The sequence below is a fragment of the Malaclemys terrapin genome, chromosome 4 (genome assembly GCF_027887155.1).
Source record: "Malaclemys terrapin pileata isolate rMalTer1 chromosome 4, rMalTer1.hap1, whole genome shotgun sequence".
In the NCBI taxonomy this organism is placed as follows: domain Eukaryota; kingdom Metazoa; phylum Chordata; order Testudines; family Emydidae; genus Malaclemys; species Malaclemys terrapin.
Genome location: NC_071508.1, coordinates 91610877 through 91628466, shown reverse-complemented (window position 1 = coordinate 91628466; position 17590 = coordinate 91610877). Strand labels below are relative to the sequence as shown.

The 17590-nt window shown below is 46.2% G+C and overlaps 1 protein-coding gene across 4 annotated transcripts in view; it reads left to right on the top strand.

The window, feature by feature from the left end:
* MAPKBP1 (mitogen-activated protein kinase binding protein 1) overlaps window positions 1-17590 on the top strand; it is a 132686-nt gene that overhangs the window by 48336 nt on the left and 66760 nt on the right. For all 4 annotated transcript variants that reach the window (XM_054026225.1, XM_054026226.1, XM_054026223.1 and 1 more), the window contains exon 3: window positions 611-702. In XM_054026225.1, coding sequence (XP_053882200.1) covers window positions 611-702 — 92 coding nt within the window. The remainder of the gene's footprint in view (window positions 1-610; window positions 703-17590) is intronic.

The window sequence follows — 17590 nt, the reverse complement described above, 5'->3', positions numbered from 1 at the left end:
TCTGTTCCGCATGATCCCCTTATGACCTTGGGCAAGTTGCCTTGTGCCTCAGGTGGAAGCAGAACCTCAGTGAATCCCAGAGTTTGAATGCCTACTCAGGACTTCTCGAGCCTGCACCACCTGGGCTGGAGACCTTTGCCAGCTTTTGTTTTAGTCCCAGTGGGAAGCCGCAGTACAAATGATTAGAGGAGGGGGTAGGTAAGGAGGGGTGCTAAGGGAAAGCTCTCTGAATGCTTCAGAACCTCAAAGAGGATGTTCTGCAAAAGGACAAAGGCTTGGTGGGTTTGTAAAGACTTCAAGCGGCTGTTTCCTTCCTTTCCAAAGCCAATCTCCTCATTTGGAAAAAAGCAGATATTTCAAGTAACAACTTTACAGAGGAGGATGTTTGCATTTGCAAACCCATTTATGCTAGCTACGGGTCTCCCTTGGGATCCCTGAAAGTGGCAGTACTCTTCCACTGGATGTTGCCTCAGTGACTTTTGATGTTCTCTTCATTGCCATCCGGGAACCAATGTTTCTGAATGCCAGTATGAGGTAATCCATTGGCACCCATATATGGACCCATCTGTGAGTGCTGCTCATGACTCTTTCTGTTTTCCTTTTGCACTAGGTGACCTTGGAGAAAGTGTTAGGAATAACTGTGTCGGGAGGCAGAGGATTAGCCTGCGACCCCAGGACCGGCCTTGTCGCATATCCAGCAGGGTGAGTCACTGCACACGTCATGAAAGGCCTTAGCTTAACGCAGGCTGATAAATACTGTATCTTTACATTGATGTATCAAATACAGTCTTTGGTGGGAAGGCTGTTAATTTTCACTAAGTAGTCTCCTAACATGTGAGGATGACTCCTCTCAACAGCATTGGTTTAATAGCTTGTTAGAGGGACTGCATTTTCGCTGTCATCTTTTAATTAGATTTTTTTCAGCTCTTCCTCCTCGTGCTTTCAGCTAAGTGTTGAATGCCTTGCGTTTTTAATTAGATTCTCTGGTGTGCTGAACGTGCACATAACTCAATGGAAGTTCAACTCTGTGTTCCTAATACTGATGCTCTCTAAGAGATGGCAACTGTAGCACGGAATAACCCTCTTGCATGTATTCTGTGATGTCTGGCATTGTGCTCTTCACCCAGACATGGAGAGAGAAATCCAGTCTGACTACACTGGTAGTTTCAGGCCAGGCATCCTCTGGAATGCACTCCCCATCCTTTCCCCCTAACCGCCTCCCACCCCGCAATATTACCCTGATAAGGAGGTTAGGTCTCTCAGGAGCCTACAAATGGTGCTGTAAAGGTTGGTCACAGTAGGTTGCTCAAGAATAATTAGACATTTTCTTCCTCTGCACCTAGGGATTGTGCATTCTGCCTTCACATCATCCCATCTCCTGAGAAACTGAGCTCAGATCCCCTGGGAAGCACACTGCCCCCAGAGCACTGGGTTGGCCTTTTTTGTTTATGAATATTTACCCAATAACGCAGATTTTATCTGGTCTTACTGGCCACGAGAGAGTCAGTACATTTAAATGGAATACGGTAATTGTTACTGAGACTGAGGAATTGGGATGGTTACGTTCTGACTCCTACCATTAGTTATATTGATCTTACCCATTTTATAATGGCTGTACTCTGGAGTAGAGCAATGGCAGACAAAATCAGCAGAGGATTTCCCTGAATGTTATGATCTGGGAACATAGAATACTTAGTATTTTCTAATTTGAGTGGCTACTCTGCTGTAAAGGTGACCCATCAAGACAAAGCTCTAGTTACCAAATCCCTGTCTCTGTTGAAATTTTAGCCCATATTTTGATAACCATCCCACACATTTCTAACCTCTAACCTCCGTTTGCCAGAGTTCTACATTAGCTGCAGATTAGCTGTGTTTTGTGTGAAGATGTAGATGACCTCTGACATGCCCAACTAGCCTTCTTTGGTAGGCAACTGCCTTTTTGGCTTGCTGAGATAGCAGTATCTAGAAACTTGTGCCTCAGAAACAGAAAAAGACCCTGAAGTGGATGGAGTCATGAAAGCCAAGTGAGGAAAACATTTCAAGAAGGACATGATGAACGTTGTCAAATGTAACAGAAGTACCAAGGAGGATGAGGCCTGAGATTTAGCCAGAAAGTTGCAATTGGAGACTTTGGTGAGAGCAATTTGTGTGGAGAGAAGAGGGTCTAAGTCAGATGAGGGGACCCAGAGTGGAGCTGGAAGGAGGAAGTTGGGACAGCAGTTGTAGATGGCATGTAGGAGCATGCAAGACGCAAGTCAATGAAATTTAAGAGTCCTCTCTCTGTCACTGTTGCTTAAAGTAATAGATGGAGGCAATGGACTTCACCCGAAATTTTGCTCTCTCCTATTCTTGCCTTCTCACAAGAGTTTCCTGTGTGCCATTGGCAAGTGCATTTTTAAGTTTTGGGTATGGGGGAGTAGAAGTGTAATTTGTATGATACATAAAAATCTGAACTCCTACTATAAATATATTGTATGGGCCCTTCAAGAGCTAGGTGTGCTGGGGAACCAGTCTCTGCTAGATAAAATCCATCTGTTCCACTGAAGCCTCCTCCTGGCTGTGATGACCACTACTGCTCCATTTGTTCTGTGCCGTACTGTCGTTCATGCCCTTTAAGGCAGGGAGCCCTTGGGGACTGGGATTCCATTCTGTGTTTAGCGCTTATTATCTACTGTAAAATGCCTTGTAAATGTGTGCTGCTATAAAAATAATAAGGCAAAAGAGGTTTCGTAGGACCTTGGCTTGGGTGTGAGAGGCAGGCCTGAGGGCAAAAGCAGCTGAGTAAACATAAATTGCCTGCCTTCTCATGGTGTGAAGGCCATCTTGTGATGCAGAAGTCCTGGGGTTGCTCTGGAACCTGTTTAATTCTTGTGATATCTCTTTACTTCATTTAAAAAATGCTTTTGTTTAAACTGACTGCAGTTTGAGATCTGCATCCAAGTACAGATCTGTGTCCTTCACCTTTAAACCCACAGAACCAATGTATATTATCTCCCCCTAATGTTTTCTAACACTGGATACATTGGGATTTGAGGAGGGGGAGATGAGAGAGAGAGAGTGCGCGCAAGTTTAGGGTTTTTTTGGCTCTTCTCCAGCTTAAAATAAACTAATTTTGTTACTAGTGCTCTCCTGTGAGAAGCTCATGCATGCCAAGAATCAGCCTACTCAGTGCTATCAGACATGTAAGGACACATGGGGATTATTCTGGGTAATTAAAAAGTTATTCAGTTCTTTAGACCTTTGCATGGGACTCCTTGTTCTTACTATGGTAACACCATAGGTCCTTAGCAAGAAATGCCTGGCCTATGCCAGCTGTGTTTTAGCAACGTGAATGGTTTATTTGCATCACTGTTTGTACGCCATGGCTTGGCTGTTTTGTGATGCTTATGTGATTTGGGGCTGTCAAGACAATCTTTTGTGCTTAGTTTGCCCTAGTGCTTGTTATGGGTTCAAAACACACAAGAGGGCTAGTCTGCAGACCTAATTGGACTGCAAGTTTAGTTTGTTTTGTTACTACTTTCCATTCTCATTCCCAGTGGATTTCTCCCTTCTGGGCGGTTTGCAGAGAGCCTGGCATCACTATCTTGATCTTATTTTTGTTTGTTTGAATTTGCCAAATGTTATTGCTTTTCAAATTGACATTGATTTCACTAGCTAGAGCCATACATAAGGCAGCTGGTTTGCACCTCCAATATGCACTCATGTGCACTCCAGATATTCCAGTGATGTACTCAACACTGTACAAATGTGCTGATGTATCCCAGGCCCGAGATGCAAATCCCCTACTCTTCCAATGTGGCCTACCCGAAGGGACCAATTATGTAGCAGCTTTGTGCTTTCCCTAGGGAACACATTGGAAGCACCACACTTATTCCAATTCTGACCAGAACGAACTGCTGAATCCTTGATCTTCCTTCTGAAAGAGGAAGCCCAACCCGCCCCACCAGGTCTGCTGCATCGGTCAGCTGTGTTCTGCCCTGCCATTTGCTCCCCTTCCTTTGCCTGCCTGCAGGTCCTTCTCACTGTGGAATCTGAATCTTTGGTCTTTTGCCTTAACCCATCCCAGACCCTACTGAGCCTCCTTAACTCACCACTGAGCCTTCTAGCCCATAGTGCACAAGTTTGCTTTCTTTTTGGTCTGGCTCTTGTTAGGTGGGATGTTGTCACTCCATTCCAGGGGCCTGTGTGTAGGGGCTAAATGCACTGAAGGTGGCAGATATTCTAGGACAACCCTTTGGTAATGGTCTTGCTTGGGGAGGCATGAATATAAGATGGAGGATGTACTTATCTAGTTTCTTGGAAGGTGTCTCATCTGCCACCCTTGTCTTCCTGTTCTTGTGCTGACAAGCGTGTGAGTGAAATAAGCCCGGACTAATTTAACTTGACCAATGTCTGCGTGGTTTGTCGTATGGTGAGTGGCATTGTCAGCTTAAAGGGGAAAACTTGTTGGATTTTTTTTGGCAGGCAAGACCCTGTTTTTTGGTCCCCCTTTTGGTTTGTCAGTTTCCTCTGCCCCTCTTTCATTCTGGCTTCTCTTTTCGCAGTAGCTCGCTGTGGTTCTGTCTCCTGGAAACAAGAAGGGAAACAAAGCTAAGAAAATCCTCTGAGATTACTGATGGCTAGTGTAAAAAAAAATGTTTTGAAAGGGAGAAAATATATCTGTCCGTTTGAATTCCAAGCCAGATGCTCCGATGACTTGAGTCAGCTTGTTGGTGTTTTGTTTTCAAAAGCTTGTAGGGCTGCGTGACTGAGTGACTTGCTTTACTGCTCCTTTTTTAAAATCCACTTTTGACCCCTCTTCTTGGCTCAGTCACTCATGAACCTCTGCTCCATTCAGACAACTCAGTTACCTGCTCCAGGGAGCAGCCAAGCTGCCAGGGAGCGTGCACAGCACTCTGGTAGGCTTGTGTTTTGCCCAGGGTAGCTTGTGGCAAAGGGTAGTAAAGTGCTGTGCTTTTCAAATCACTGTGGCTTTTAAACACTGTCTCCTAATAAGTAAGAAGCACTGCTATGATCTAATCTTTCCTATTAGCTCCTATTACCAACTGGCTGCTGCTGTGACAAAGGTGAGTGGCACATGGGTTAACACATTACACTGTCTCTTTGGGGAAGCTGAGTTCAAAGCTGTATTGAGTAACAAGTGTAATGAGTTAGCGGTTCTCAATTTGGACATTTTCTCACATCTACCATCCTCCCGACCCAAAAGAGTAAAAAAACAACCACCAAGTGTAGCTCTGTATGCTTGGCAGCTTCTGTTCAAGAAAAGATGCAGGACTGGAACAGTGAATTACTATCAAGGTGTATTGAATGAGTTACCCTGGGAGCTTTCACAGAATCTGTCTTAGCTAATGCAGACATAGTCCCTTGGTTTGTGAGATGCACGTGCACTAAATTCACTAAACAAATGATCTAGAAACCTCATTTGGAAGCTGTGCAGATGCCGAATTACTCAGGTTCCTCGGCGCCCAGTGGCAGGAGCAGCAGGGAGACTAATGGAGTTTGCCAGCAGAGAAAGGCAGGGAGATAAGGTTTTAGCTTATAGATACTCTGCAAGGATGAACGTGTAGTGGGAGGAAAATGAAACGTCACCAACAGCACTGCTTGTTCTTCCTCTGCCTGCACCGGGGTGGGACCCTGCCCCAACAGGCTTCTACCTGGTCTTGACTTGCTGGGAATGTGGCCTGCATGTCTCTGCTGAAGAAAGCCAGGTAGGTGTAACCACCTGGTGTGGGAGGTGCCATAGGTGGAATCCCTCAGGAAGCAGGTAAAAGAGCTGCAGGAGGAGGTGGCTTTTTGGCGTAGCATCTGGGAGTGTGAGGACTTCATTGACAGGATGTACATGAAGATGTCCGGGATGGAGGATGCTAGCCAACTACGATGACTATGGCAGCACCAGGAAGAAGGAGAACTGGCTGCTCTGTGCGCAGGAGACTGGTTGCTGCCTGAAGTGGTCACTAGACAATGATTCACATGCCCTCCCAGGTCCCCATCCATCAAGGTCAAGAACCAGTATGTTGTACTAGCAAAAAGAGGTGTGGAGGAGACCCCAGTGGCTGAGGAAGAGGAGGCACCTGCCTGCAAGGCTGGGAGACTCACAGCCAGCACACCCAAAAGAAGGAGACATAGGGTGATGGTGGTGGTGGTTGGGGCTCTCTCTGAGGAGGACAGAGACATTCATCTGCTGACCTAACCTGATGTCCTGGGAGGTGTGTTGCCTGACTGGAACCCACATCCAAGGCATTTCAGAAATATTGTTGAGGCTCATTTGTCCTTCTGTCCACTACCCCATGTGTCTCATCCACACGGGCATTAATGACACTGTCAGGTATGATCCTGAGCATATCGGTAGTGACCTCAGGGCTCTGGGAGGGAAGCTGAAGGCATCAGAGGTATAGGTGGTGGTCTCGTCCATCCTCTCAACTGAGGGAAGGGGCGCAAGCAGTGACGGATACATCCTGGAGATGAATGCATGGCTGCACAGATGGCATTGACAGGAAAGCTTTGGTTTCCTCCACCATGGGATGCTGTTCCAGGAAGGAGGCCTGCTGGGGAGAGAGAGGGTCCACTTGAGCAGGAAAGGGGAAGCCTAACTTAAATTTCTGGAAAGATACTAGAACAAATTATCAGTCAATCAGTTTGTAAGCACCTAGAGGACAATAGATTTATAAGGAATAGCTAACATGGATTTGTCAATAACAAATCATGCCAGACCAATCTAATTTCCTTCTTTGACAGGGTTACTGGCCTAGGGATAGTGGGGAAGCAGTAGATATGATAGTGATTTTTAGTAAGGCTTTTGACACAGTCCCACATGACTACCCTAGTTTGCTTATGAGATTATGTGGTCTAGATTAAATTACTATATGGTGAGTGCACAACTGGTTGAAAAACGCTGCTCAGAGTAGTTATCAATGGTTCCTTGTCGAACTGGGAGGACGTGTCTAGTCGGATCCTGCATAGGTCTGTCCTGGGTCCAACACTAATCAATATTTTCCTTAATGACTTGGATAATGGAGTGGAGAGTAAGTTTATAAAATTTGCGGATGACACCAAGATGGGAGGAGTTCCAGTCACTTTGGAGGAAAGGGTTAGAATTCAAAATGATCTTGATAAATTGTAGAATTGGTCTGAAATCAACAAAATGAACTTCAATAAAGACATGTACAAAATACTACACTTAAGAAGGAAAAATCAAATGCACAACTACAAATTGGAGAATAACTGGGTAGGCAGTCAGTTGGTGAAAAGGATCTAGGGATTATAGTGGATCATAAATTGAATATGAGCCAGCAATGTGATGCAATTGCAATTAACAGAAGTATTTTATGTATGACATGGGAGTTAATTGTCCTGTTCCTGGTCGGCATTGGTGAGGGCTCAGCTGAAGTACTATGTCTGGTTTTGGGTACCACACTTCAGGAAAAAGATGTGGGCACACTGGAGAGAGTCCAGGGAAGAGCAACAAAAACGTTACAAGGTTTAGAAAACCTGATCTATGAGAAAAGGTTAAAAAAAAATTGGGCATATTTAGTCTGGAGAAAAGAAGACTGAGTGGAGGATCTGATAAGTCTTCAAATGTGTTAAGGGCTGTCACAAAGAGGATGGTGATCAGCTATTCTCCATGTCCACTGAAAGTAGGACAAGAAACAATGGGCTTAATCTGCAGCAAGGAAGATTTGAATTGGATGTTAAGAAACACTTTCTAACTATAAAAAGAAGAACAGGAGTACTTGTGGCACCTTAGAGACTAACAAATTTATTAGAGCATATGCATCCGAAGAAGTGGGCTGTAGTCCACGAAAGCTTATGCTCTAATAAATTTGTTAGTCTCTAAGGTGCCACAAGTACTCCTGTTCTTCTTTTTGCGGATACAGACTAACACGGCTGCTACTCTGAAACCTTTCTAACTATAAGGATAGTTAAGCACGGGAACAGGTTACCATGGGAGGTTGTGGAATCCCGTCATTGGAGGTTTTTCAGAACAGATTAGACAAACACCTCACAGGGATGGTCTAGGTTTACTTGGTCCTGCCTCTGTGCAGAGGGTCTCGAGGTCCATTCTAGACCAACATTTCCATGATTCTGTGTTCACAGATGGGGAAGGAATAAATGAGGGTGTCACGTGATTAGAGATTTAAGATAAGAGAAAAATATTAAGACTTCGCTGCTGCTTCTTTTTGGCAAAAGCTGTTTGGATAGGAGCAAAGCTTCTTTGGTTTCAGCTTTTTCACCTTAGAATTATATTGCATGACAATTACTCCTTGGAGGTGGGAGCTGGTGTCCCATAGATAGCAATGGAATGCCATGTGCCCTCCTGGGTCAAATTTCATTTTGTCACTGCTGCTCCAGGCACATTGGACTCCCATGGTGCAGGATTTTCTCGCTAGATAAACTCACATGCCAGACTGGGCTGTGCAAGGAGTGAGCCGGGCAAAATCTCTCTCCTTCTTGCTTGCTGTGGATTACTCTGTGCAAACCTCCTGAACTTGGACAACCCTCCTGGGTCATGGCCATGCAAGTTCTGCTTCCCACTAATCCAGGGAGGTGACTGACAGCTTATAAACCAACAGGAAGATGACAGCAGTCTGTGTCACAGCTAAGGGGAGGGAGGGTGAGTGAATCAGCCACAGTCAGCGTTTCTCCAGCCAGAAATCTGCTCAGCACGTGTGGAGCTGTCTCAAATGACTGAGTGGTAAATCCCACTGGAAGCTGAAAGAGTGAAGTGTGTTTTTTTTTTTTTTTTTTTTTTTTTTCTCAGCAGTGGTTATTGGTTTGCTCCCAAATTCCTCTCTGAGTTGCATATAGACAGGCCTGTAAGGCTGAGCAGTTCCCAGTGATCGCCATCTGGAAACCCTTGGAATAGTTTAACCATGATTTTCCCTGATCTATAGATAATTGTACAACAAGCAACACATAGTAGAGAATCAGTCATACAGGAAAAAATGCCCTTTAACCAAATCAAAGGTAACTATTGCATAACCTTGCTGGGGAGACTCTGGCATTGCCAGTACAGAGATTTTTGGAGAGGAAATGGATGGAGTGACAGTAGAACACTAACAAGATGTAATCCAGACAGGGCAGATCCCATCATTGATTGGTGATTGGTTAGGGAGACTTCATGCCCCCAGTTCAAATTTGGTCCAGGTTTGTAGTGATAGCTGTACAGGGGTCTGAGTAGAGTTGGTGGCTTCCAATGGACAAATGTGCACAATGCACACTGCCATCACAGTTGGCATTAATCGGTAAACTAGTTAGCAGTTAATCCTTGGCCTGTCTGCCTAAACGGGTTTGGATACTGAACTATCTTTATCCTCTCTCGAGGGGTGCTCCGGGAAGATCAGACTTGAGGCATCTCTGTATTTCTGAATATATGCCCCCATTCACCCAAATCAGCTAGCAATAAGGCCAGACACACTGGGGCATGTGTCATAACCCATAGCTATTTCTGACATCCCAACATTTGTTGTATCGTCTCCCCGGTTTGGATGCATAGTCTGGAAACAGACCATTTAAACCCCAAACTATGAGGTGACCAGCCTTCTTGTCCCCCTTGAGGATAGTTTCCCTCAACGGTGCTTGATTGTTGAGTTTAGACAACACACTGAGAGGAGCCTTAGAAATACCTTAGGCACAAACAAGGGGCCTGATTCTCTCTGGCCCTGCACCTTGTGTAGTCCTTTACACATGTGCAAAATGCCACCATTCTGATGTGGGAGCATTTTGCACTGGTGGAAATGACGACACAAAGTGCACGGTACGGGAGAATCGGGCTCAAGGTCTCAAACAGAACTAGGGTGTCCTCAAAGGTGCAGGAATTCTCCTGATATGTAGCCTGTGTGCTGCCAGCAGTTCTTCAGGGGCTGACATCTCCAGTTGTTCTGTGCCCAAGCTCCTGAGACAGGCAGTACTTGGTCTTAGGTTTTAAGATTCCTTTCTGAGCAGAACATGGTGGCCTGTAAAGACCTGAGTAGGAATGCATTCCAAGATGGCAACAACCCCGCCCTCAGATATTCAAGGGAATGCCAATCACAGTAGAGACAGCTTTCATCCTCTTCCCTTGAAGAGGATTGACTTCTCTGGAGTGGTTAGACCCACCTGCAGGGACTCTGGTCTGCTGTGAAATAATCCCCTGCTTTGGGATGTTGTGCTCTTAGACACCATCTGGGGAGACTCAGCTGCCACCATGGAGGGGTTGGGCTAATAGATGAGGAGGCTCCTTCATTCAGACTACTAATGCATTTTGGAAAAAAAAAGACATTTCTGCAGGTGGACTTGGGATTCAACTTTTTGTTTGTTTTCTGTGCCAAAAAGCAACAACCCAAGGTTTCATAGTCTGATTCTGGCCAAGAAGATGATGAAAAATGGCCAAACTCCTCCCCGGAAAAATAGGTCTGTTGGAATGAAGCTGGAACTTTTGTTTTCCACCTCCTCAGTTCCCCTCCCCCACCCATTTTAGACAGACAGTGGAGAGAGAGGAGTGTATTCATGCTGAAGGAAAAGGAACTCACAGTAAATTGCCTTGGTCTGCTTTCCCGTCCTCTACTCTGCCCAGGGGCGGGGAGCGGGTAGTACTCTCTCTAGTTCTGCCCATTAGCCGAGCTTGACCCACTTGGGATATCAGAAGGAGTCTCGACTCACAATAGATCTTTATAATATGATAATTCCAGAGAAATAGTTAAGAATCTTGACGTTTTAAATTGCCATCATTAGACTTCTGATTAGTGACCTTGTGATGGGGTGTGTCCCCCACACCAGCCTTGATAGGATTAATGAGGGTCTGAGAGGCCAATTAGGTCACCTGACATCACCTGAGATAAGGAGAACCAGGGGTAACTGAGAGTGAAGCCCAGCTTGGGAAGGGCTGGGCCAGTATTATAAAGCCAAGAAGCTGAGAGCAGAAAGAGGTTGCAGGGGAAGCGGCTGCAGGCACTCCCTGGGATGAGGGAGGTCATTAGGGACAAGTTCAGGGGGAGTGTAAGCCCTAGATCCTGTCCTGGAGCAAAGAGTGTGGTAAGAGGGTAGGAGGGGCAAAGTAGCCAAGGGGAGTAGACTAAGCTCCAGTGGTGAACCCAGAAGCAGGAAAGAGAAGATGAGGACCCCAGGGAAATTTTTAGCAACAGGGACTGAGGACTTGGATTGCTGGTTATAGGGTGCCTAGTCTGGAACTTGGTGTAGTGGGGGCCATGGGTTCCCTTGCCAGCCCTGGGGATAATGGCACAGAGCCCAAGCTGGGGCTTAAAACCGTCTGGAGATGCCATTTGGGCAGTTGTCTTGATGAATGTTGTGATCCCAAAAGGGGTGGACTAAATGGTGATCTGGTCAGAGGGTCAAGTGACCAGAAGAGAGATTATTGTAGAGCGAGGAAGGAGTAAGGGGGCATCTGACAGAGTGAGAGCTGCCTTCCCTGACCTAGACACAAGGAGGCATGCTAGCAGTGAGTGGTTGTCTCGTTAGACCCCCTTGAACCAACCAGGGACATTTTCATACTTCTCTGAGCTATTGTTTCAGCCTGTTTGCAGATGCGTGCAGATGTTTCTGCGTGGGTTTATGCTTCGTTCCTATTTTTAGCATTGTCTTCACAGCCTGAGTTACTACACTCATTTTATTTTTAAAATTGAAGCTTAGATTCTGTATCGCCGTAAGGCAGCCCTCCAGAAAGAAGTACTGCTTTGCTGACCCACTGTGAATTGGTCCACTTCAACTGTTGTCTCATTCAGTGCAGAGTTTAAGAAGCGCAGATGTGAAAGAAGCAATGGGATTCACCACTTAATGCTGCTGGAAGAACTCATCACTTTGACTGTCAGTAGGAGAATGGATTCCAGTCTTTGATGGAAAAACAGAATCTGATTTTAATCTCCCATTGTCGGGTGTCCCTTTTTCACTTCTGAAGGACTGCTTTATTTTAAAAATGTGTAGTTAAGCCAAGCACTAAATTACAAAAGCATGGGGAATCATCATTGCAGTTTAAAGGCCAGAACAACCCCCCTACCACACAACAGAAAAGGGGGGGGGGGAAATCAAACCACTTAGTAAACTAAACAGACAGAGCTTGACCAAAGAGGTTGTTCTTTGCACTGTACACTGAAGCTTCTGGAACCTAGGTGTTGTCACGCTGCTGGAGGGAGCATGAGCTCTTCACTGAGAATTCGCTGCCACTGGCTGTATGGAGCCGTTTACCCTAGGAAGAAAGAGTACGGGCAGTGGCGTGGAACATGACTGCTATGATGGGACAGAGATGAATCTCGTGGGTGACTGGGTTTCAGAGCATGTAGGGCTTTACGCTTGGAACTGCATACAGAAGTGAAAAGCTAGTCAGGGCAGAGTGTAGATCACTGGTATTTGGAACTCCCGGTGCCCCACCCCGCTTGAGACAAGCTGCTGTATTCTGTGCTACCTGGAGCTTCTGGATAGTTTTCAAAGGTAGCATGCAGTAATCCAGCCTGAGGTTATAAAGGCGTGGATCACTGTTGTGAGGCTTTCATCAAAGAGGGACTGTTGCAGCCTCAGGCCAAACATAGATGAAAAAAGGCACTACGTCCCATGGTTACTGTCTGAGAATCCAGCAGTAGCAATAGTTCTGATGTGGCTCCTTCCCCGAAACTGCAAGGTGTGTGGCACACTTGAATGTGCCCTCCTCCCATTCAGAGTAGAAGGCATGTTGTGCCAGCATACTTCCCCCAAATGCTTCCTCTACCTCACTTATATCGTACTTGGAGTGAGCCTTTGCAGGTTCACTTCCATCCTCCTCCTCCTCGTCTCTGTTAGGCACTGGGAAAGCATAGACATTCCCACATCTAGATGCAACAACTTGGAGTGTCCTCTGCATAGTAGGCAACAATATCACACTGCGAAGGAGGCTACGTTCACACTACACACTTCAGTGTAACTACATTGTTCATGGTACCTGAGGGCATATTACACTTAAATGCCTTTCTCTTCTTTCAGTTCAGCTAATTCCTATCACTTTCATTGAAACTATGGATAAAAACTATTTAGGATGCAGTCAAAAGTTAGGAAATGCCAGATTTACAGTTTCCAGTACAATCTTTGTTTGCCCTCCTGGTGTATCCATCCTATGTGCTGAAGGAGGCAGGGGTCTTGTGGAAAAAATAGTATGTGATCATGTAAAGACTGTCTCATAATGTATATGCACCAGGGGGCTAAATCAAGGTTGTACAGGCAACTTGATTTCTGAATTTCCCGAGTGCTTGACTTTGTACCCTAAACAATATTCTTTAAACCAGGCCTGCGCAACTCGTAAAGCAGCGAGGGCCATATTACTCCAAAGAAAACAGCTGAGGGCCGAAACCCCCCGCTCCCCCGAAACACCCGTTCCTGCAGAAACAACCCCCCCCCAGCGCCGCCCGCCCCACGGAAGCTATCTTTTCATGTGCTGTATATTTATACCTGCCTGCTGTATTTTCAACTCTATGGATCTGATGAAGTGGGTTATAGTCCACGAAAGCTTATGCCCAAATAAATTTGTTAGCCTCTAAGGTGCCACAAGGACTCCTTGTTGTTTTTACTGATACAGACTAACACGGCTACCCCTCTAAAATAAACAGAAGTCACAAGAATCTTCTATAGTGGAAAGTGACAGGCGACCGAAATATAGAGATTGCTACTTGCTCCCTCATGAACATTTGGTATTGTTTCCATTTGACCAGCTGGGTAAATATCTTCGTTCACACAGCATGTGGTCATGTATATTATGCCAATCACAATGTCAGAATTTGCACAGCTTTTATTGTGGTCTTTTTTTTAATTATCACTTGGGTCATTCCTAGGCTCTTATTGTATTCTCCACCCTCCCCCCCCCCCCCCAATTTGTCATTAAGTAAATAATAATAGTGACTGTCCACTCACATCTGCTTCCAGTGATTGAAAATTTGGTGGGAAGTTGTATTACTTTTAACATAAATAATTTATTACCTGAGGCTTTGACCCGATTTAGTGAATGAATGAACTAAATGGAAGGTACTATATACCATCCTCCTCCTCACCCCCACAAACAACCTGTATTGTTTTGCTTTATTTGATTATCTGTACAAATGGATGGCAGTGAAAGAACAAGCGCAGTTGTTTTGTTTAATGAGGATACTAGACTCTGGAGTGAAGCAGTGCAGGTAGGAAGCACTGGCAGATTTGGAAAGCGATTGCATGCCCGTGTGCATATCCTTCCTCTGACTGGAAGAGCAGCATTTGCAAAGCTTGGACTGTCTCAGCTTTTTTGGAACAAGAAGCCTTTTCTCAGTAAGGCAGCTGATGCTCTGCAGTCTCCAAGGTTTTTTAGCTGCTTGTGAAAGGAAAGGTGAGCGGGGGTGGAGTTGAATAGGAATGTCTTAAACTGCCTGCTTACAGGTAATGGCCCTTTTCTCCCCACCTGGGAAGAATTTGGCATCTTCTGGGTATTTATGCCTCCTAGCAACCAGTGCCTGGTGCAGCAACGTGACTTGCTTTTGAGCCAAGTTCTAAGCTTGCATAAGACTGAAGAGGAAAAAACCTGGCTAAGTCTGGGATAAAACTCGGAGATGCCAACTGCGTGAGCTGAGCTGCCACCCTCCCTATGAACCCGTAACAAGCCCTATGTCTCATTACAACATTCACATCCATGGCAGGCTTTTAACTTAATGCATAAAACCCAAATCAAATATTCCCCCACCAGGTGTGAACAACAGAGTCTCTCTCCTTTTCTTGGAAGATCTGGCACTGAAGTTGGTAGTGGGCTTTCCCTTGCTGCCACAAGGGGATGTCTGTTAACAGGATGTTTTGGGACGCCCCCGTTGCTAACAGACGTGCTAAGAAGTTGTGCAATTTATTTATACTCTGTCATAAGTGTGCCTGCATGTGACAGGTACGTACACACGCTACAAGTCAAAAGCTGGTGTCTTGGATAGCTGAGCTTCTGACACAGCTCATCCCATAATACACAAAGGTGTCACTGCATCTGGGCTGCTTTCTGATCCTCCCCTTCCTCAGAAGCCATGGGCTGTTCTTAGCCAGTGGCTCTGTGCTTTTGAGGAAGCTGATCCTCTCTGCCTCTGATGCTGGGGCACAGCTCCTGCAGGAATAATGCTCACCGAGGCGTTCAGGGGGAAGGGCTGCTCTAGTTTCTTTGCTGCAGTGGGGTTTTCGTTGTCCGCTTCGGAGTGTGGACTAAAGAACAAAGGGGGGTGATTGGATCCTAGAGGGGACTGCCAACATACATTAATTACTCTGGCAGTGAAGGCTCTTGGAGGGGAGGAGGGAGACTGCGGCAGGAAGGGGGCTCCACGCCAGGCCTCCCTCCCTAGCCATTTCCCTGCGAGGGTTAATTAGATTAAATTAGGGAGAGAATTAAATTGTACTCCTCTTTGTAAGTCTTCTTTTGATTGATGCCAGTTTAATATTGACTGCACTGCTTGCTAGTGGTAAAATGATTACAGATGGAGGCACCTGCAATGAGATGTCCCCTCCCCCAAACCCCAGTTGATCTATTTTGCATAGAAACCCTCTCCCTTGTGTCCCCGTGCTGATAAATCACAATGCCCTGGCCATGCCTGCTGTTGGAACAGGAGAGGCATAGGGTTGCTGTTCACAATTGGGACATGTTTTCCTTTGGGATTTCAGTGCAGGGAAAACTCCTCTAGCTTGCAGATCTGTGCAGAGTGATAAGAAACCCACTCTGTCCTGCTTCATAAGGGAGGAGCAGTGCTAACCGGAAACCCAAAGCCAGATGTGCAAAATGGGAGCCTACTCTGTGCCTCCCTTCAGAGGGGTGGCTGGAACTCCATGCGGTTCCCTTTGGGGAGAGGTCACTCTGTCTCCCAGGGAGCTCTGAATTTGGTTGCAGCCTGATGGTAGCAGGGCCGGCTCCAGGGTTTTGGCTGCCCCAAGCAGCCAAACAAACAAACAAAAAAGACAAAAACAAACAAACAAAAAAAGCCGCGATCTGCGGTGGCAATTCGGTGGGAGGTCCTTCGCTCTGAGCAGGAGTGAGGGACCACCCGCCGAATTGCCGCTGAACAGCTGGACGTGCCGCCCCTCTCTGAAGTGGCCGCCCCAAGCACCTGCTTGGTAAGCTGGTGCCTGGAGCCGGCCCTGGATGGTAGATCTGATTTTTTTTTTTTTTTAAACATGGGTTTATTCGTAACCCCCATCCCTTGCCACTGTCTCCCCTCTACCCCAATTTTAGTCTTTCCCTTTGCTTTTTTCCCCTCTTCCACCACATCATCCACTCTGGTTCTGCTCACTTTCTCCCTCCTTCACCTGGGTACTGCCACCTTTGGAGCGTCTCTCTCCCTGAAACTGCATTTCCAGCAGTTCTGCTAAGAACATAAATTCTGATGATCATCTGCTCGCTGCACTATAGCTGTGAAAGATGTGGTGGGGCTGGGAGCCAAGTGCTCTTCCGAGGGCCCTGAAGTGGGTATCTTGGTAGGTCTGTAAAGACTGAGGCTTGTTAACCTTGTTTGTGATGCATGTATTATAATTTCAACTCTGGGTGAAATCGTCAGTGAATTGAGGCAAGTAGATTTCCAAGTGATCCGAAAGCACAATGCTCTATCCAACCCACAGCCCTTAGAATTTCTATAGGAACCCTCCTAGAAAGGACAGAGTGTGGGAGTCTTGGCACCGAGCTTGTCAGGGCTTTGACTTTCAGTCACATCCTTGCTGTTTGTTGCTAGTGGCGCTTTCCTCCTTCTCAACAGCATCTGAATCGGTATGGGTCTGCCCGAGGCTCCCTTTCTTACCCTCCCAGTTTTCTCTTCTATAAGCAAGGTGCTCAGCCTCCCAACACAGAACACTTGGGTGGTCCTCTTTGCCTTGACTCTTCCAGTCTTTTGGTTGTCCATCACTCTGGCTCCCAAACGGTGGCCCTTCCTTGCAATGGCCCCGTGAGTGGGTATTCTGAAGTAGTACCTCAAGTGGGGAGGGAGTAAGGGTTGCACTAAGTTTTGAAAACACATTTCTGCAAGTTTCATTGTTTGATATTTTCCCTTCACCTCTGGGCAGGAGGGTGTGTGTGTTTTTATGTGCACGTGTATGTGTAGGCTCATTGTCCTGTGTCCTCTGGAATTATGCAGCCACAGATTGCCACATAATTCCATATTTGGGTTTATGTAACTCTTAACACTTCACTGTCTCTGTGTCTGCTTTGTGTGGTTCAACAGTTCCACAGGGCCGGTGGCTATTTGAGAGTTATGTGCTGCTGGATTCTGGGGGAGCAGACAGTGCTTTCGGAGGTGGGGTATTTTGCAAGCAGTATGGGGTGATTGCTCCAAGCTCCACCAGGGAAGCATTTTATTCTGCAGGTGGAGGTCTGCAGGAGATGGGGGGGCTAGGACTGGGGGAAAGAACAGCAGTGGGACTTCTAAAGGGAGAAGAGGGGGTTTGAGGTGGGTGCCCTGGTGGAGGCATTCAGATTGAAATGATTAGGCAGCTAAGAGCCATTAGAATTAAAACCAGGTGGTTTTCCATGTTGAAAACTTCATGTATAAAGTTTTCAGCTTGGTGTGAATTGTAATGACTCTCAGCTGCTAAATTGGCTTAAATTTCAGTGCCTTCCCCAAGCTCCTTTCTCTTTCTCTCTCTGCCCTCTGGTCCCCAC